Source organism: Vitis riparia, chromosome 8 (genome assembly GCF_004353265.1).
Source record: "Vitis riparia cultivar Riparia Gloire de Montpellier isolate 1030 chromosome 8, EGFV_Vit.rip_1.0, whole genome shotgun sequence".
Classification (NCBI taxonomy): Eukaryota; Viridiplantae; Streptophyta; class Magnoliopsida; order Vitales; family Vitaceae; genus Vitis; species Vitis riparia.
The window spans coordinates 1,681,156-1,703,109 of NC_048438.1; the positions used below are offsets into that span (position 1 = coordinate 1,681,156).

The 21,954-nt window shown below is 36.3% G+C and overlaps 1 protein-coding gene and 1 pseudogene across 3 annotated transcripts in view; one reads left to right on the plus strand and one right to left on the minus strand.

The window, feature by feature from the left end:
- Positions 1–2,365: 2,365 nt before the first annotated feature.
- Positions 2,366–6,117, plus strand: LOC117919899 (annotated as a pseudogene).
- A 1,395-nt stretch (positions 6,118–7,512) lies between these two features.
- LOC117919898 (RNA helicase aquarius-like) overlaps positions 7,513–21,954 on the minus strand; it is a 38,372-nt gene continuing 23,930 nt past the window's right edge. Inside the window, exons 9-15 of one of the 3 annotated variants that reach the window (XM_034837186.1) lie at positions 20,169–21,227; positions 19,788–20,051; positions 12,226–12,411; positions 10,938–12,089; positions 10,126–10,476; positions 8,013–8,390; positions 7,513–7,908 (exon numbers count right to left, since the gene is read on the minus strand). In XM_034837186.1, coding sequence (XP_034693077.1) covers positions 8,055–8,390; positions 10,126–10,476; positions 10,938–12,089; positions 12,226–12,411; positions 19,788–20,051; positions 20,169–21,227 — 3,348 coding nt within the window. In that variant the 3' untranslated portion in view covers positions 7,513–7,908; positions 8,013–8,054. Of the gene's footprint in view, positions 8,391–10,125; positions 10,477–10,937; positions 12,090–12,225; positions 12,412–19,787; positions 20,052–20,168; positions 21,228–21,954 lie in introns of all 3 variants that reach the window. The other 2 variants (XM_034837185.1, XM_034837184.1) reach the window with 2 other exon arrangements.

Consider the following 21,954-nt stretch of genomic DNA (forward strand, 5'->3'; position numbering starts at 1 on the left):
GCTTCCTCACATGTGGGTGTTATTTTATTTTTTAAACTAAGTGAAAACAAAACTAAGAAGACACGCTTGGCTGCTCCTCTTTTGTTTGATTGTTGAAAGAAAATATATTCAAAACCATATTTTTTGGATTACCCAGATGGCATACATTGTTTTCTTGAATGAAATATTGATTGGTTGGATTTGTTTTGGTGGTATATGTATATATGCAACTGTCACTCTGACTTGCACACGTGCTGTTTGTTGGAATGCCTAGATTTTGTTTGTTTACTGTTGTTTTTCTTTTTCATAAGCTTGTTGAATTACACTCCTCTGCAAAACACGAGTTAATAGATGATATAGAGAATAGAGAGAGTTCAGCATTAATTGAAATAGAAACTTAGAAGCAACTATGATTCTAGAAACAAAAATTCAAAAAGAAAAGCTTAGTGTAATAAAATCAAAACTCGTGGATTTTTCTCCACAATCTTTGTTTGTTGTTTTAATCATATATTCTTCAGTTTGTTAAGGGTCCCACTAATCCATTTCTTTTTATCTAGATAAGTACCAAGATGCTATGCTCCAATTAATGGATGGCTTGATTCTTGTCCTCATTCCTGGATTAGGTAAATTGGTAGAACCAACAACTCAAAACCAGACCTGTTTAGGACCCACTAGGAGGAGAGGATGATCATGGTGTTGGAGAATGGTAGTGAATGATGCAAGGATAAGGCTGTTTTAGCAAAATCTCACCTTATTGCAGTGCAGGGGTCTGCTAGCACAAGAGTAGTGCATGTATATTTACTGTTGAGAACCCATTAACTTATCTTTAGGTGAAACTTATGTCTATGGCTTTCTTTCTCTGGTTCTTTTTCTTTGTTTTACCTTCTTTGATGCTATGTAACCCGATACACAAACAACCAATCTTTCCTTAACCCAAAATTTGTTCCTACAAACCTACTCTTCCATTGTAAACACCCTCACTTTTAACTCAACACCTCAATTCCACTATTTCCCTCCTGTCCAGATATTTCAGCAAGCATTTTTCTCTTTGTTTTAGCTCTTGAGGTATCTTAAAGCATTGCCAATCTAATTCTACATTCCCTCGATAAACCATAAAAACCATAGCTCTAGTCCACCACTATTTGATTTAAGTTAGCTACTATAAGGTCCCCCCTGCATCAGTACTTGGCATTGAAACAGAAGCATATGGTTGAAAGTTGAAAATAGACACAACTAAGAGGTGGGTTTTCCCTTTTCTTTGCAAAAATAACTGTGAATGACCAAGATGTTTATTGAGCTTGGTTGGGGTAGATTTTATCCACACAAATATAGAAAGGAGAAAATAATAAATATTAACTGAAAATTTAAACACATGATGGAGCCACGTGAAGAACAGGGTAGAGTCCATTTGGCATAAAAAAAAGTGATAGTAGAATAAGTTTACCCATAAGGGTTACAGCCCTCTAGCAGTTCTCAAAATAGTTTTTTCTTGTTATTCTAGAAATACTTAAAAATTTAAACAAGTCAATTATGTGAGGAGAAAAATATGCTCTATAGTAGATGACTTTTAGGGAAACTTGAAGCTTGTGGTTTTTGAAAATCAGAAGATTCACTTATAGAGGCTGAATTGAAGTGTGAAGCTTATGGTGTTTGACCCACTCTATTGAATCAATCAAAGCTCATATAGGACTATGGAATGAAATCGAATTATAAATGAAAACCCCTTCTTCCTACTAATTATGAGCAACCTTCATATAGTGGGAAGGTTTTTTTCTTAAACAAGGAAAAGAGTCAGTTGAATCAATCAGTCGATTTATTTGGAGGCGGGTGTGAGAAAATGAAGCCCAACTTGCTGCCTGTTACAAACTGAGGCTACAAATGGAGATTTTGCTAGAAATCATAGCCATCCACAGACAGGCTAATGTGTATAAGCTTGCACTCCAAGCTGAAGTATCAATCAAACCTCATTCCTCTATGTTGTTTTGGGTTTCAAGACAATGGGTCGAAGAAATCTCCACTGGAAGAGAATTTTTGCAGAACAAGCTACTGGTTTATTGCAACCTCATTGAAATTTAAAATCCCAGCTTATTACAGTGCTACTGAACTTGTCACATGTTAATTGCATTTCTCAGCTGCATATTACATTAGTGTCAATTTGTGTCATTTGAACGTTGATAGAGATTCTATGATGAAACTCAACCAATAATTTTTGTGATGATTTAAGGCAACAAATGCATTTAGATGATTTGAAGGAATAGGGACAGAAAATGTATCATCTTTGCATATTAAATTCATCTTGAATTTAAAAATATTATGAACTAAAAGCTGAAAGCCCAATTCTTACTTGATATATATCTTCCCTTTGTTGTGTTCTTATAACAGGATCATGGATAACAATATGAAAGAAAGACTTTTGAGTTTGGAAGCAGAAGGTGCAACTGATTTAACGGAAGAATCTGGGAAGAGTTGAAGAAGACATGGAGGATTGCATTTCCTTAAATTTTATTTAGAGTTTCATCTCATGGAACACTGGTTGTGGCACATTCATTTGCTGGTCACATTAGTGAACTTGATCTCACTGCATATGCTCTTTCACAAACCATCCTTGTATGTTTGGCCTATGGGATATTGGTATGCTCTTTAGTTGTACTTCTTGTTCCTTTCATCAATAGTATAATTGCGAATTGGTAGCTTATTCTTTCAATTTCAAATCACACCCTAAAACTTAAGTAATGACGATAAGACCACTTATTTGGAAGTCTATAACTTGCAAATTGTTAAAAATAGAGATTTTATTTTATTTTCCAATGGCTTGTGTAGAAACTATGCATACTGAATTTATGAAATTTTCTATGCAAATAGTAATATTACCTCAAATGAGATATGCATTTTGATACTAGTCTAACTTCTAAAATATATTGTCACAAACAATTAACTCGACATGCATATCCTCATATAACATTTTCTTTTCTATTGCAGCTGGGCATGTCAAGTGCAACTGAAACTCTATGCAGGCAAGCATTTGGAGCAAAGCAATATCACATGATGGGTATATACTTGCAACGATCGTGGATTGTTGATGCTGTTGTTGCCACAATTTTGACCTGTTTATTCATCTTTGAGACTCCCCTGTTCGAACTACTTGGCCAGGAAGAGGAGGTAGCAATAGCTGCAGGAAATTTCTCTCTGTGGTTCATTCCCATTCTCTACTTTTATGTTTTTCCCTCGACCATCCATATGTATTTACAAGCTCAACTCAAGAACATGATTGTTGGATGGTTATCTGCTTCCTCATTTGTGCTTCCTGTGTTGTTGCCCTGGATCTTTGTGATCAAACTGAATTTAGGGGTTCCTGGAGCATTGGGTGCAATGATAATATCCACATGGTCAATGGTCATTGGAGAGTTAGTGTACATTTTTGGAGGCTGGTGTCCTAAAACATGGAGAGGATTCACCACTGCTGCCTTCACTGACATACCGCCTGTGGTAAAGCTCTCAATATCCTCTGGTTTTATGCTCTGGTAACACCAAATCCTCAACATTTTAGTTTACATACTTCATTTTTCCCCTCTCGAGACAGATATGCTTTGTTATCATTAACAAGGGATCATTCTTAGTATAAATGTATATCTGGTAACGATTTCAAGTGAATACAAACTAAGGAGACAACATTTCAGAGAAAAGCAAACATGTAGAAAATGCTTTAGAACAGGTGCCCAGGATGGAGCGGCAGATATGTTTTGGTTGTGTTTTGTTTTCACTTCAACTTTTTTCAATTTAACCTTTCTAGTTATATAGATCTGGAAGAAGCCTCTAGGCCATATTGAACAACAGGAATCAGTCCTAGAGCCAGTTAGGGAATTTTAACATGACCAATTCAGGAAATCCTAGAAGTTTTCATATGCCCCAGGATAACTCCTTTGCAAAGTCTATTCTTGTAAATCCTATAAGATGCATTTCAAAGAAGAAAATGCTTTATGATGAAAGCTTTGTTATTTGGACAACCAAGTTTGTGTTATTAGCAAATTATCCGGAAGGAAGCATCCTGGCCTTGTCTGCCTAGCATGTGTGTGGGCTTTACAACAATGATGCTACAGATCCTGTAATTCCCACCAAATCAAAAGTTGCAGCCATTAGAAGTTGCAGGTAAGAGGATGATCCTTTTGGATATTTGGCAGCCCTATTTGCTCCCCACACATCCAAACTTTGAGGGAAGTTTGATCATTAGTGTTTCCAAATGGAAGTATTGTTTGCATATCAAGCCTGAGTTAGCTTTCATTGCAATTGTCATGGAGCCTGTCCTAACTTTAGGTAGATTCAGTGATGACATAGACTGGACATATAGCCAATATACTCGTCTTTGAGGTTAAAAAACTATGTATGCTCATAAATATCATGCACTCAACACAAGCATGCAGGAGCTCACACACATAACTTGAATGAAGTCTTAAAACTAATAGGGAATCCACTTATTCTGGAGCCTATTGCACCAAAGTACATGGAACCAAATTCTGAACATTCAGTTCTACTTTACAAGGGGCGTTGAAAAACCCTCAAATGTTTAAAAAAGAACAAAAAATTATTTCTCATTCATCCTTAGCTCTGAGAGGTGCAACACCATTTATGATAGCACACACTAATTATGGTATGTATTTAAATCTTAACAGCTTGGAGTTATGGTACTATGCTAGTGTACTCTTATTGGCTGGATATCTGAAAAATACATTGGTTGCAATATCTGCCTTCTCTATTTGGTAAGTTTTATTCAATTTCTTGTTATTCACATTTTCATTTCTCCTTTTCAAGAAAATTGCATTTATTTTGATGACTTTGCAGCATCAATATTTATGCATGGGAGTTGATGTTAGCCCTTGGCTTCCCAGGTGCAGCATGGTATGGCTTTTATTAACAGAATAACTCGCCTTCTTTCTCTCTAGCGGTGGAATCACTTTTCTTCCTCTTAAGATAAATTTCTATGTTTGTATTTGTATAGTGTAAGGGTATCAAATGAGCTGGGGAGAGAAAATGCTGCAGCTGTAAACTTTTTTGTTAATGTCATCCTAAGTACTTCAACTCTTATTGGAGCATTCTTCTTGATTCTATGTTTGGTCTTTGGTCATGATATTGCATACTTGTTCACGAGCAATGATGAAGTAGCAGAAACTGTTTCAAGTCTCTCCGTCCTCCTTGCTTTCTCAATGTTGCTTAATAGCGTTCAGCTGGCACTCATAGGCAAGTGTTTCCTTCTCTAGTATAACAATACTAGCTACTGTTTCCACATTGCTTACACACTATATTGACCAAAGAACTTCATCTCCATTCTAAAATAACCAGAAAACATGCTCTTTTCTTACAAATATAAGGACATTCCCCAAATTCATTTTGATCTTTAATTTCTTCTCAGCAGGGGTAGCTGTAGGTGCTGGTTGGCAAAGCTTGGTTGCATTTGTCAATCTCGGCTGCTATTACGTTATTGGGGTTCCATTTGGAGCCTTGCTTGCGTATGTGGCCGATCTTTCAGTTAGGCTAAGGAGATTCATGTCTAAATATCGGCCTTTGAAATTTTGCATGTCAAGTTATAGAGCAGTAATGACAGTCTACCAATGAGTAGATTCTTGGACTTCATCCAAAATAATCAACCTGATTTTATTTCTATGTGGCATTCCTACATTGAATACGTCCACAAAATCTTTATGATGCCATTTGTAGAGCACAAAGTAGGGTTGTATGCTTCTACATTTTTACTTATTTCGGTATTTAAGCAGAATTTCTTCTTTGTTTTTAAAGGCTATGTGGATTGGAATGCTGTGTGGAGTGGGCATGCAAACCCTTGCACTTACCTACATCACATGGAGAACTAACTGGGATGCTCAGTCAAAGATTTTTATTATAGAACTAGTGCATCAATACTGTGATTTTGCCTCAATGGCTTGAGGGCCATGTACCATTCAATAACAAGTACTGGTTCTTCTTGTAGGTTGAAAAGGCATCAGAACGTCCTAAGTAGGTGGTTCTTGCAGTCTTCAGAAGAATCTCATGGGAGCTCCCATCAATTCTGAAAAAATCAATGAAGGATATGGGAGAAGAGACTAAATGAGAAGTTGCAGGGAAAGTTATGTGGAATATGAGATTAAATAATTTGGGTATAATTAGATTTTATTTTATTTTATTTTATTTTCTTATTATCATCATTTTTTATTCTTTTTACCATTTGCTCAAGATTTTGATTATTGGAAGGATAACTTGTTTGTAGAGAGTTGATTAATATAGCTTGGAAGCAGTAGTGTCATTTTGGATACACTTTGGCTAAGATTGGTTCCGGGAAATTTGAGGAAAAATGTGAGGGAAAGAAAATAGAGAGTAAAAGTGGAAAGAAATAAAAAGCGAAGGAATATAAAATATATATTAAAAGTAATAAATTATTTTTATATGGTTCTTTAAACTCGTTTAACTTGTTTTTTTTTTTCATGATATTAAAATTAAATAATTTCAAATTGCATACATTTCTAATTAATTTTAATTATATTTGATTTTTTTTTTTTTTTTTTTTTTTTAATGGTGAAACCAAACATAAGAAACTTCTTGTATTCAGCTTGATATAAATGGACTGTAGATGCATACACATTTGATAAGGAAGGACCTTACATTGGGCAAGTTCAAGACCCTGTGGTGAACAGAAATGACGGGAAGCTCATTCATGACCTTGCCTACTATTGGGCCCATTATACACCTATTTATGCTCAAGCTGACTATGATATCAAGGCTCTATTTGGCAACTATTTTTAATAACATATTTTTATTTTTTTAAATAAAAAAATTTTAAAAACATGTATAATAATCAAAAACTGTTTCTGTTTTCTATTTTCTATTATAAAAAAACAAAAAACATGATATTTTCAACGAACTTATTTTAATTGTTTTCAGTTATTTTTTTAAAACTGCTTTAAAGAATAATTATATAAACATATATAATGATTAAAACTAAAGCTATGGACATAATATTTATTTTTAGAACATATTTAAAATATTAAAAATAGGTTAAAAACAATTTTAGGTTCTCAAACAGATTTTTATTATACAAAATATCAAATAACAGTTTTCAAAAACTATTTTTTTAAAACTATTTTAAAAACAATTACCAAACAAAACCTAATATTTTATTTTTCAACCCTTTACTATGCATTGAAAAACTATTGAAAGAAATGTATTATAAATTCATTTATTAAAATATGAATTTATTATTAATTTATTAATATATGATAATTACTAGTTCAATGTAAAATATTATATTCTTATTTTTTTATAAAATATAAAAATTATATTTTAAATATAAATTTATTATAAATTATTGAATTGATAATTAATGTATTAATCTTATTTATATCAAAAAAATATTAATTAATATTATAAATATATGAGTCATCAATTTAAAATAAAACCCATATTTTAAAATTAATTAAGCATTAACATTACATAAAAAGAAATTAATTTTTTTTCATTATATTTTTTTGTACAATATATAAAGATGTTAAATGAATTAAAATAGTTATTATTATTCAAGAGACCATTGAAAATTATGTGGTGATTTTTCTGATCTGGCGATTTTTCTTTTCAATTATTTTGATGTGATCAAAGTGGATTTGAACCTGAGACAAAAGGTCAGTCAAATCTCAAATATTACAAGATTTCTCATGCCGGATCAGTAACACGGCTGCTGGCTTTCATCTCTTTCTCCCATGGAGAGGAATGTGGATCTTTGCATTCGTCATTCCTTAAGCACAGCCACAACATGCATAAATGACACTTCCATTTTCCTCTCTTTCCCACAAGATGAAATTGGAAACTAGCTTCAAAACTCTTGGCCCTGGAATGTTGGTCCTGATGCCTTCAACCGAAGATCAGTAATGACTGTCCTTTCTCGTTTACCACCTAAGTAGTTCAAAAACTTGGATTAGAACTGAGCCAAGAACTCTTCCATGACTTAGCATCAGCCAATATATAGATGCATTGGGGCCCAAAATTCTTACACTCACACTCTGAGAAGAATCGTTCTTCTGGGCTCAACCCATCTGATACTACTCCATTCTGTTTTCATCATGTGAACTGCTTTCAACTGGTGCACCTCCCCTGTCCCCATTCATATCTGTTTTTTCCTTCAAATTGTTCTCAGGTGATGAATCCCCATCCTGACTGTTTTCATGGATTTTCATTTCTGTAGCTTCCCCTGATTTGCTTTCAGGAGGCAAGTCCCCATTTGCATCATGTGAATCGGCAGGCCTATCAGTGTCCATGGGCTGGTGTTGGGATGTTGAATTCAGCTGACTGTTTTGCTCCTCCCATCCACCCAGGGATGGTGCTACTTGTCCTGAATGAGCCGAAAACTGATCAAATTGATGGCCCATTACCCGCGCCTGGGGATCAAGGAAAGACCAGTTGTATTAACTTCAGAATTCAGTGAATAATAAAGATAAAAAAAAATATTACTAGATATAAGGCCATCCATTAGGCATCTAAACTGAGCACAAATTCAATAAATTCTCAACAACCTTGGCCTGTTGCCTGATCAAATACAAATGAAAGACGAGGCTTGGATAGGCTTCCTCTAAAGAATGGGATTAGCCTCACTCCCACATTTGTATCATTTTTTACTAGAGGATAATAAGAATATAGAGAAGTTCTAATTACATCATTCACAAATAGACAAAGATTTGACGATGTTGTATTCATAACCAAAAAAAAAAAAAATCCATGTCAGATTTTATTTTGGTGAATGTCATTAACACATGAAAAACCATGATCAATCCCAAGATTCTCAACAAACCAAAATCCTCCAAAACATTTATTTTGAAGTTTTCATGCAAAATATGGTTAAAACAATTGTTTTAAATCTTCAGCTAAACCAAAATAAAATAAATGGATTCACTTGAAAAAGGTGAAAAATGAAAACAAAAAAAGAAGACCAACAAAACAAACAGAATGGAAAGTAAACAACAGGCATGGAAGATTATAAGATTATGCTTATTGACATGTGTTCCCATCAACAACAGATACATTGTACAAAAGCAAGCACTGCCTTGTGCTTTCAGAGTGATGAAGAATAGAAAGCATTTGAAACTGGACAAATGAGAATTCAAAGCCTCCTGGTAAAAGGACAGTTCAGACTAAAGAAAGATACAAGACAACAAGAGCAAAATCATATTTCACTTGTAAAAAAAAAATATATATATATATATTTCACTTAAGGAGCTGAGAAGCCCTTTTCTCCTAGGGTGGCTCAACTCCAGGATGCAGGAATGGATTATATTTCAAGGGTAAGATATTTTAGTTCACCCATAAGAGCCAGAGATCTTCATAGTATAAAATGAAGGAACCAGGAGACTAAAACTCAAACCCACCTCCGAGACCTACTTAATACATGAGGTAAGGCCTGCATCATATTTGGGGCACAGGAACCTCATAAGCAACACAATTTTTAAGAACAATCCTCTGTTGTTGAAGCACATAACTAGAGGCCTCGCTTCAACTCATAATTTTTAAAGACAAGTGAGAAAGCTTTTTATCATGCAAGGCAAGGCATTAAACAATAAAACATATCAGTATCATAATTTATCCAATTTATTTAAGCATAAAATCAGAAATATAGAAATAAAAGGGTACCAAGAGGAAAATATAAATTAGGATCTATGTACTGAGTGTACTGAGTGCATTTTCTACCACATTGTGCTTCCTCAACCTCAATGTTTCAATCTAAGCTCCATAAACAAATTATCCATTTGAATCTCCAAGAACTTTCTGAAGGCCAGAAAGCAACATGAAACTCATTCAAATGTCAATTCATCATAGACTTTTAGTAGTCCGCACATACATTCACTCACAAGGCAAGTTCCAAGATTTGAGGCACATAGCTAATGAGAACCATACACCTAGGGGTAGCCTCAAATTTAGGCCTCAAAATTGAGCCTCCTTGCATTCACCTTGGACAATGATCCCTCATAAGCCTTTTAAATTTCTGCCCCAAAATGGAATGTGATTTTCAACATACTGCAACCCACCAAAAAAGCTAAGCTACACTTTCAAACAAAGTTTGCTCCCAATATGCGCAAATTCCAAAATTATGCAATAACCAAGAAGTCAAGAAAGGCATACCTGATACACCTGATGCATTTTGAAATTAACAATGCCACCCATCTCTTCAACACCACTGACAAGCTGGACTAATCCAGGATCGGCAACATGACGATCTGTAAATGATGTAGTTTCATTCAAATTTAGGGCAAGATGATCTGGTCTTTGAAGCAGAAGTTGAAATGTAGGCTGCAGTTCATAGCATTGTTCAAACAGAGAACGACGGCAAAACACATAGAGACCAAGTCGAGCACGAGACATGGCAACAACCAGTCTTCTAACATCACGAAGGTGACCCACAAAGCGAGTACGAACAAGAGACAGTAAGATAAAATCATTTTGCTGACCTTGAAACTTATCAACTGTAGTAACCTGTAAAGAAAAAATCAATCAACTAAGTGATGTGATTATAGCCATGACACATGCCTTTATTGAAAATAAAGGAATGCACAGGAAATGGTTCCTGCAGATTCTACTGCCCTAGTACTGTACACAAGCTAAATAAAAATCAGAACACCATCAGTGGAACCCAACAGAGCTCATGTTGGCCTTTCTTCAAACTGAGCAGAAGAACCCGCCATAAGGTAGTCAAACATTTAATGATGGGCAGAAAGTAATTCAACATGGATGGGTGGGCTAATTCAATCAGGTTTGCAGTTGTGCAAACAAGATCTCATAAATGGGATTTTCAATTGACAATTCCAACTATAATTCTTCTGTTCATTAAAAAGGTGTATGTTGCAAAACCTGAATGAGTGAATAGCCTGAGCAATGAAATTGATGATTACTGCAAATTTAAATGTAGAAAGTGTACAACCATCTCAATAATTTACCTTGCTGGGAGGACCTATGAAATCATATGGAATGCATCGTCTGTTGATAACATCACGTATCAGCAGTTTCTGGCCATTGTAAGTTGTCAGGATGGATATCTTACTTGCAGGGTACCCTAGTAACCGCATATACATATAGACACTGACAACATATTCAGCCTCTCCCTCATTTTGATAAAACCAAGGAGAAGGGGCAGTTTCACCTTTCCCAAGGTAATCAGGGACATCAATTAACTGATAATCATAGGAGAATCCAGCATTTGCTTTATGGAAAATACCTGCCTCCTTTACATATGGAAGGTCCCCCAGTTCTCTGTACCTCCAATTGTAAAGTTGAGCAATACTTGGCCTGGCTCTACCCTGGGCATTAAGCTCAATATATGGAATACCTAGACGGACAAACCTGGTAAACAAACTTTGATCCATGTGACTATACTTTTGGAAAGCCATATTCTTGACAACAGGAGGCAACTGGTGATGATCACCAATCAATATGCAGCGTTTAAGCCGCGCATACCCATCTTCCTGTCTTTGAAGCAACATTGGAATGAAAGTTTCAATCTCTAATATTTGGGCACTTTCTTCCATCAACAAATTATCATACTTGAATCCTAACTGAAGAAAATCTTTCCTCTTCAAAGCAGCATGGGTACAAGTCATTGCTACAATTTTTGCCTGCTTCGTCATTAGATAATTCGCTCGATCAGCTGTCGACTTGAGCAATTCAAATGCCCTACACTCTTCAAGCTCTTGGAACATGATTTTAAGATGGCGGAAGCAACCCTTTGCTGCACGCATGTCTTTTTCAAAGGACTCACCCATGAAAACTGGCTGAGTGTTGGAAAAGAACTCCTTGAAGGGAAAACGATCTTGGACAAATGTTGGTTTGTCCTCGTTACCAGAACAAGCAGCAAGGAACTGTTCCCAGTGTGAATAGACATGAAGCAACCAAAAATATCCAGCAGTTTCACAAGTATAACCTACATCCTCAGGAAGCTGGAGAGATCTTGCAAGCCTTTCTACTTCACTAAGTAGTTCCAACCGTCGAACAAGCATAGCATTAACACGTCCTTGACGGCTAAAGTCAAGATCAGTCGCAAGTTCTTGTTCTCCTTGACCCAGTCGAAGAAGATAGCGAGCAGGCACATCCCTCTGACATAGTAAACATATAAATGCTTTAGGAACTTGATTCTAACTGGAGAAGCATTAAAAGTTTCTTCTTCAATTGTAAAAATAAAAATAATAATAACAATATCATCTTCAAGTAATTAAACTTAATGCCTCATACCTGCATTATCTTCTCAAAAAGATCATTCAAAGCCTGATTTGAATGAGTGATTATTAATGTTCTCTGAGAAGGGCAATTGTGATAAAGAACATTCAAGATCTGCACAGCAGTGTCAGTCTTTCCTGTACCAGGTGGACCCACAACCATTGTTAAGCCAGGCTGAATACCTGAATTGATTGCTACAATCTGCATAGCAGACACATTAAGGTAAATAGTAAAAAAGACAAAGTCAATAGCAATGAACATTTTCCCTCCCATTCAAAAATGTAACTTTCACAATCCATAAACTGCCGTCCACAAGACATACTAGCTAGCTAGCTATATTCACACAAACACCAACAGCTATGTTGAATAGAAATCAGAAATATAATTAAAATAGTTTTAACTAAAACATCCCTTTGTTTCCAATGTTTACAAAGATATTTATCACAAGACATTTAGCACTGTGGTACTTTCTATAAAATAATCGCACAACCTTCCAATTCCATGACACTTTCTTTTAGGCTGAAGTGCTGCTGACTTCCAAGTGAGGATATCAAGATCATATAAAAGTAGAAAATTACCACTAATATAAGTATGATCTCATCAATATTTATGCAATACATTTATGATCACATCAACTGGAGGTTGTTGCCATCAGTTCTTAACAAGATGAAATTTGATTAAAAAAAATAATGGATAGTGTTAGCCCAAGGGTTCTCCTAATCTTGCTTTGATGATAACAAACCATGGTTAAGTTGCTAATCATTTTGAATTATAAAGAATTTCATGCATTACTTTGAAAATTCATCAAAGGAACCAATATATGCAAGATCAAGACATATGGAAGACCCTTTAATCATAGGAAACATATGTAAGTTGAATGCATGGGTGCATTTAGGATTTCCATATCTTTTCATGCATCTTTAAAAACTCAGTTTATACATTAAAGTTATATTTCCATTAAAACCTAAGTTTTATCAAATTAACCTTAGGCAAATCATTTCAAAGTTGGCATACTCATTGACCTAAAGACATTGCCTTAAGTGTTAGAAGTAAAAAGAATAGAAAAATATAGGTTTTCGGGCCAAAAATGGTGAACCGATCGAGGCATTGGTCAACCAGCTCAACTGGTTATACCTTCCCAGTTGAGGTTCGGTTAAGAGATGCAAAAATAGCCTTTCATTCCCGGTCGATGGCTATGCCTTCCCGATTGAAGCCTAACAGTTACCTGTCATGCATTTATTGCCCAACGGCTAGTCAACCGGTCGATCCCCAGCTCGACCGATCGAGGCTGCTTTTTAGCATTTTGGCTCCTAAGGCTAGAAACTTATAAATTGAGAGTTCCATTTCATTTATGAGTATAAGAACACTTGCATTTATTTGTTTAACTACTTTTTCTTGACTCAAAAGCTCTCATTCTTTCCTTGGTACATTAAATCTCCACTTGCATATTCCTTAGGGCACCCTTGTCATTCATCCTAACATTTGAGTTGTATTTGAGCCCTTGTTGAGCTAGGTTGAGAGATTTAAATTTGTTGTTTGAGTGTTAGAAGCTTCAAGTGAGTAGAAACTTCAAGAGATTGTGTAAAAGTTCATTGAAGTCGGAATCCAAGTGTAAAGGTGTTAGAAGCTTGGTTGAAACTTCAAGTATAGTAAAACCTTCACTTGATTAGGAGCTTGAGGAGAGTGGACATAGGCAAAGGGCGTTGAACCACTATAAAATCTGAGTTTGCTCTCTCTAACCTTGTCTCTTTATATTCGTCCTTCTTTTGCTTAAATTTATTTTGTTTGAAAAAAAAATTAAAAACCCAATCGACCCCCCCTCTTGGGTGTTTTCCCTATTAAGATCAATCTTTATTTTCTCAAATAGGATGGACTAAATGGTGCACTTCTTCTGCAAAGTTTATGTGATTGTTAATTACAACATTTCTGGTTTGTTCCAAAACTCTAAGGTTTGAGGCAAGGGGACTTTCTATCTCCCTATTTATTTATAGTAGCGATGGAGGCCCTTAATTGTCTCCTTAAGAGGGCTAGAAAGGGAAATTACCTCTCGAGAGTAAGGATGAGTAGGAGAAGTGGTGAAAGGGAAGAGGTGTCCCATTTGTTGTTTGCGAATGATACTCTCATTTGATGAGGCTTCCCAAGATCAAATGGTCCATTTATGTTAGGGGCTAATGTTGTTTGAAGTTATATTACGGCTAAAAATTAACTTAGAAAAGAGTGAGTTGATTCCAATTGAAAGAGTGAAGAATGTAGTGGAGTTGGCCTTTGAACTAGGGTGTAGAGTAGGAGAGCTTCCATCTACCTACATGGGTCTTTCCTTGAGTGCACCTTTTGGATCAATAGCAACCTAGGATGCGATGGAAGAGTGGTTTCGCAAAAGTTTGTCAATGTGAAAAAGACAATATATCTATAAAGGGGGAAAGCTTACATAATCAGAAGCACATCATTTAATCAACCCATATACTTTGTCTTTGTTTAGTATTCCAAGGAAAGTCAGATTGAGGCTTGAAAAGATTCAAAGAGATTTCCTTTGAGGAAAAGAGGTTTTAGAGAAAAAATTGCACCTAGAAAAGTAGTTAATTCTCTACATAGAGAATGGTACAAGAGGATTAGGCATAAGATGTCTTTCTTCGCTTAATAAGGTTCTTTTGTGCAAGTGGAGTTGGCAATATGCAAGTAAAAGGGGAGCTTTTGAAAACAACCCATAACTAGTGAGCGGTTCTTTCGAGTGGGAAGCAAGGGAGAAAGATGGAGGGTGGCAGTCTTGTGAAGTGAGAGATTGGTATGGGATCGTGCTATGGAAAGTTATTAGGAAGGATTGAGACACCTTTTATGGTAGAACTTCCTTTTGAGAGTAATGGAAGGAGGGCGAAGTTTTGGAAAGATAAATGATGTGGAGATGAGCCCTTGTGAATATCTTTCTCATCTTTACATGCCTTAACCACATCAAAAGGGCTAGGGTGGCAGTTTTATGGCACCACACAAGTGAGAGGGTCATTGAAACTCTTGTTATTCTAAACATTTGAATGATTGGGAGTTGGACATTGTAGAAGAATTATTTTCCAAGTTACAAGGAATGTCAATGAATAATGAGGGGGAGGAAAAGGTGGCATGAATAGACTCGAGGAATGATAATTTTTCAGTAAGGGGCTTCAAATAAAATGAGGGGCTTCCATTCCCTTTTTTATGGGTGTAATTTGGCATCCATGGGTGCCATTTAAAGCAAGTTTCTTCACCTTGGAAGCTAGTTGAGGAAAGGTGTTGACCCTAAATCAACTTCAAAGGAGAGGGTAGTTGTTACTTAATAGATGTTTTCTTTGTAAAATTGAAGAACAATCCATTAATCACATCCTTCTTTGTTTGATCATGGGGAGGACTCAGATAAGGGTTTGAAAAGTTCTTTCTTTTAAAGGCTTGAGGACATGTTGGTTATTACTTTTAAAGGCTTGGGGAACTCATTAAGAGGCAAGACACTTTGGCAAATTGTTTGCCTTACTTTGATTTGGATGGTGTGGCAAGAGAGAAACAATAGGATCTTTGAGGATAAAAGGAGAACGGAAGAGATGTTATGGGATTTGATTCGGTTTTATTCTTCTCTATGGGCTTCTTGTACTGAAGCTTTTAGAGGAGTTCCTCTAAATGTTTTACAACTCAACTGGATTGCGGTTTACGCTTCAAAAGTTTGAAGATTGTTGGGGTTTCTCTTTGTTTTTAGAGTTCTATTGTTGGGAGTTTTCTTCTTTGTTCAATTTGTGTAGGAAGGACCTCTCATCCTTCCCTTGGTTTTTTCTCTTTCTTTTGTTTCTTTTATCTCTCCTGTATCTGTTCTTCTATTAATATATTCTTCTTCATTTCTAATCCAAAAAAAAAAAAAAAAGTTCTTTCTTTTAGTAATCTTTTTTTTTTTTATAGGTAAATCAACAAGATATAATAAAAGTGTTTGTCGAAATGAGCAACAAAGCACACACGGAGTAAATAGAAAAGGCCAAAAGGCAAGGAAGGGAAAAGAAAAGAAGAACAAATACCCACCATCCTAACATAAAAACAAAAAATAAAAAATAAAAACTGCTCAATCAACCCCCAAAGAAAAAACCCTACCAAGGACCAAAAAATGAAGGTGTCCAACTATGCCCCTGAACCGTTAAACCCTAGCACCCCTCCCCTTCCTCCTTCCAATGGACAGTGAGCAATTGCAGTTGATCGAGAACTCTAGATTGATGAAGCCAAGGGTTTACTCTTTCCCCTTAACACCCCAATTTCCTAAGAAGAGAATAAAGCTCCTTCTCATAACCCTCGACTGGCACCCCTAATCAAAATGTTTAAACCACAATATCATCCAGCAACCTCAATCAGTAGTATTGAAAACCAGGAAAAAAAAAAAAAAAAAAGGGTTCCCTCTGGTAACACACTGAAAAGTTCTTTCTTTAGTTCCTTACATTGTAAAAGACCATTAACACACAAGAGGACTAATGAGTTGGGTCTTATTCTTCAAAGAAATCGCAATACAGTACCTGTGGGTTCAATCATACAGAGGGCAAACCTGAAGAAAGTGACCAGAGTCCAGAACAACAACTTTTAAACCTTACAAGTAAATTACAATCAGACATTAGATAAGGAATAATTAGCAGATTATCTTAAAAGAAACTATAAGGCACTTATCTTCAAATATAATTTTTTTCTCATGTTTGATAGGTTTTTATGTTTAATCTTTTTGAGGAGTTAGTAGGAGATTATCATGATTGAGAAGATAGCACTTTTTGGTCAGTTTAGCTGTCTCTCATAAGGAGCTGGTTTGTATTTCTAGGCCCCAATTTGACTGTCATGGTGGTTTCCAGTTTACTATCAGAGTTGTTCTGGTGTAGCAGTCATGGAAGCGCTTCACACCCTCTTTCCCTCTCCAACTTCAATAAAATCTACCATTTAGTAGAAGCGATGCCTAAACAAGGACAGTCAGATACCTACAATAATATAAAATTAAAGTTTGATTTTAATTCATTTAAAGAAATCATAGCATAGTATTTTTTTTCTTCTCCCTCTTTTGGTAAGAACAAAAAAAATTATGAATTCTAATCATATAGAGGTACAAAAATACAATGTGCAGAATATTCACTTTAGAAAACAAGCAAACCGAATGGGAATTATGGTATCATAGAGAATAGGAAATTCTTAATAAATGACTAAAGTTTAACAATTTAACTAACAAATAATTCAAAAGAGAAACTGCAGATGCTAACCCCAAATAGTTGAAGGCATCACTCATTTGAATAGATTAAAATTTAAAGCTAATTCCAACCTTTTAGATGCTGTGTTGATAGCCAATGAAGTGGTGGATGAGAAAAGAAGGTCAGGGGAGGAAGGAATTGTTTTCAAAATCGATTTTGAGAAGGCCTATGATCATGTGGATTGGGGCTTCTTAGATCATGTGCTTCAAAGGAAGGGGTTCAGCCAGAAATGGAGATCGTGGATAAGGGGCTGTTTGTCTTCTTCTAGTTTTGCAATCCTAGTTAATGGGAATGCAAAGGGTTGGGTTAAGGCTTCTAGAGGTTTGAGACAAGGAGACCCTCTCTCTCCTTTCCTTTTTACTTTAGTGGCAGATGTTCTAAGTAGATTGTTGTTTAGAGCAGAGGAAACTGGGATTACTGAGGGTTTTTCTGTGGGGAGGGATAGGACAAGAGTGTCTTTGTTACAATTTGCAGATGACACTATCTTTTTCTCTAAAGCCTCTGTGGAACATCTTCAAAACCTCAAGATTATCCTTTTGGTTTTCGGGCAAGTTTCTGGTTTAAAAATCAACTTAGAGAAAAGCACCATTGTTGGTATTAACACTAGGCAGGAGCTATTGTCTAGTCTGGCTTCGGTTTTTGATTGCAGAGTGTCTGAGTGGCCTTTATCTTATTTAGGTCTTCCTTTGGGAGGGAACCCAAAGACAATAGGCTTTTGGGACCCAGTGGTTGAGAGAATTTCGAGAAGGTTGGATGGTTGGAAAAAGGCCTATTTGTCTTTGAGAGGGAGGATTACTTTAATTCAGTCTTGTTTGTCTCACATCCCTAGTTACTTCCTCTCCCTATTTAAAATCCCAGCCTCACTTGCTTCAAAGATTGAGAAGATGCAAAGGAATTTTTTGTGGTCTGGGGCAGGGGAAGGGAAGAAAGATTATCTTGTCAAATGGGAGGTTGTTAGCAGACCAAAGGAGTTGGGAGGTTTGGGTTTTGGGAAGATTTCTTTGAGAAATATTGCTCTCTTAGGGAAATGGCTTTGGAGGTTCCCTAGAGAAAGGAGTGGTCTTTGGCATAAGGTTATAGTGAGTATATATGGGACACATCCTAATGGATGGGACGCCAACATGGTGGTTAAATGGTCACACAGATGTCCTTGGAAGGCTATTGCTCAAGTTTTCGAGGAATTTTCCCCTTTTGTTCGCCTAGTGGTGGGCAATGGGGAGAGAATTCGCTTTTGGGAAGATCTTTGGTGGGGTAACCAATCTTTGTGCTCGCAATTTGCTGATCTTTATAGAGTTATTTCTGTAAAAAACTTCACTGTTTCAAATGTCCTTGGCAATTCCTTTCCATTGGCTTGGAATTTAAATTTTCGCCGCAATCTTACCGATTCAGAAATTGATCTCCTTCAGAGATTAATGTCCTCCCTCAGTTCAGTGCGTTTCTCTCCTTCTTTGGCAGATTCTAGAGCGTGGTCTTTGTCTTCTTCAGGCTTGTTTTCAGTGAAATCTTTTTTCTTGGCCTTGTCAAAAGTCTCTAATCCTATTTTGTTCCTTCCGGCCAAGTTTTTGTGGAGTTCAAAAGCCCCTTCAAAGGTTAAGGCACTGGCTTGGTTAGTAGCTCATGGGAAGGTGAACACCAATGACAAGTTGCAGTTGAGAAGACCCTACAAGTCCCTCTGTCCTCAATGGTGCATTCTTTGCAAAGGAAATGGAGAGTCGATTGATCACCTTTTTCTTCATTGTCCTGTTACCATTAGACTCTGGAACAAGTTGTTCAAGCTAGCTGGGCTGGTGTGGGCCCCTCCAAGGAGGTTTGTGGACATGTTGGTTATTGCTTTTAAAGGCTTGGGAAACTCCTTAAGAGGCAAGACTCTTTGGCAAGTTGCTTGCCTTACTTTGGTTTGGATAGTGTGGCAAGAGCGAAACAATAGGATTTTTGAGGATAAGGGGAGATCGGAAGAGACGTTATGGGATTTGATTTTGTTCTATTCCTCTCTTTGGGCTTCTTGTTCTGCAGCTTTTAGAGGAGTTCCTTTAAATATGTTACAACTCAACTGGAGTGAGGTTTGCGCTTCAAAAGTTTGAGTTTAGGGGGGTTTCTCTTTGTTTTTAGCTAATGTTGGGGGTTTTTATGTTGTTCAGTTTGTGTAGGAAGGACCTCTCATCCTTCTAGTGGTTTCTTTTGTTTCTTTTTTCTTTCTTTCTCCTGTATCTTTCCTTCTATTAATATATTTCTCTTCGTTTCTGATCAAAAAAAAAAAAAAAAGACACCAAAAATAATAATACACAGATATACACAGAATAAAATCCCTCCAAAATATATGAAGTAAATATTATGGATAAAAGAGTTGTCTTGCACCTGTGTGGGCGTAAATCTGACAGAGTTCTGTTTGGGCTGATCTTGAGGATAAGGACCTGGGTCAGGAGGAATATATGCCTCAACAATAAGCTTTTCCTGCTCAGAACCAGCATCCGCCATACTGACATCATTCATTGAAGCTGTAGAGGACTTTTTATTCCCTGGAAGAGCGTGGATGTTTCCTTTCAGCGTTCTGGGGAGCCTAATTCGAAAAGGGGGCCTCGGATGCAAATTTTCAGTACCATCCGGATTTATGAATTGAACCTTAAGAAATACAGCGAAAAGTTATAAGATTACCATTTTTACAGTTCATGAAATTGTGGAAGATACAAGCAAACATAAGTAACTTCACAAAATCAAAAACGTCAAAATAAGATCAACCTGATAATCCGAAAAACTCTCTCTCAAATGGTCCGCATCAAGGAAAGTATCTTTGAAATCCACCGTCTCCAGAAGATCAGGCATATTTGTCCACTGAGCTGCAGATGGATTCCCATAACCGAGAAATATGTTGTGCAACCAGTCAGGAACAATACAAGTTTCATTCATAAGATCTCTTATGGATTCCAAAATGGCTTTGAAATTGTTTTCCTTGGGCTTCCTCCTCATCAATATATTGAATGTCCCATATACATCTTCTGCATCTTTCTCTGCAATATCACCGACATCCATGTGATATTGTGCCGTATCTAGAGCAACAGTCACAGTTCTCAGTTCACCTTTTGGAGGCTTCCATTCATCTCGTTTAATTCTCCCAGTGAAATCATTCATAAGAGTTCCTTCCTCATCACGGATCTCGATAACTTCACATCCACGTACAAATTGAAGACCAAGCCTTTGGGGTACACTAGCCTTTGCAGCTTCTTCTGCACTTAATGGCTCAAAGGAAGGACGAATAGAGAGTAGAAACAAAACATCATGCTCTTTAAGGGCATTCCATTCTGATCTCATTCGCGCTTTATAACTGGAAATACTGAAAGTAACTGCTGCAGTCACAGATGATGGCTTGACTTCTCCAATGTTTGGTTGCTTAACTTCAGTAATTTTAAATTCTCTAATTGGCACAGCCATCCTTGACCAACCACGAAAAGCAGTTTCTCCTTCATGATTGATGTAGGCAAGGAGATGGGGTACAGCCTCCTGAATATCTTCACGAATCTCATATGTTGATTCAAGACGGAAGAGATTGAAATTTCTCAGAAGATAATCGTGAAGCGTTAGAAATTGTAGATTAAGTTTTGGGAGAGCCAGACACCCTTCCCCAGAGTAGTTGATACTTGGTACAAGGCTTTCATCCCACATGATCTGCTCATTCGGATAAAGTGGAAGAGCATTTATAGCTTCTTTTTGAGACTGTTGCTTCTCAAAAAAGGATACCATGACCTCAATAAGAAAATCAACCCTTTCTGACCAGGGATCTTCCATTGACACCAATTTTAGCTGAAAGAAGGGGAAAATATCAACCAAGAGAATTTAAAATATGCTGAGTTTACATGTTACAACAATAAATTCACATACATGAACATATGGGCAAAGGGACAAAGAGAGGCAGGGATGAGAAGTAAGGGGACGAACAAAGCAAAAGGAAAAATAAAAAAAGAAATCATGATAGCCGGCAATTTTGCAGAAGATTTTGTGACACAATTCATAAGTAGACCTTTTATAAGCAAATAATGCAAATATATTAAAAAGCACCAAAAGATAACGCTCCAAAGTACATAGGATGTATACAAATAGCACCTAAAAGCACTTCAAACAAAAGAGAACACAAAAAACAACTACCTCCCCTAACAAGAACTCAACCAATCTATAAAATCTAATAAAGACAGAACCTATATCTATGTACATCTTCACCCATGAAAACAAATTTTTAAGAAAAGAGTTGTTCAAATCTTAATCTAAATGCTCCCCATTAGAAAATGACCTTTGATTCCTTTCTATTCATACAGTCCAAAAGATACACAAAAGGAGCAGTTGTCAAAATCTTCTTGTGTCTTTTACCCACAAAGAGACCATACCACCCTAAGAGAGACTCTTTAATAGTAGTAGCTTGCACGTAATGACTACCAAAAAGAGCAAACAACTGCCAAAGGACCCTGACCTTGGCATAACGGAGGAGGATGTGATCTTTGGATTCTTCCATGTCTTTAAAACATCTATTGACCAA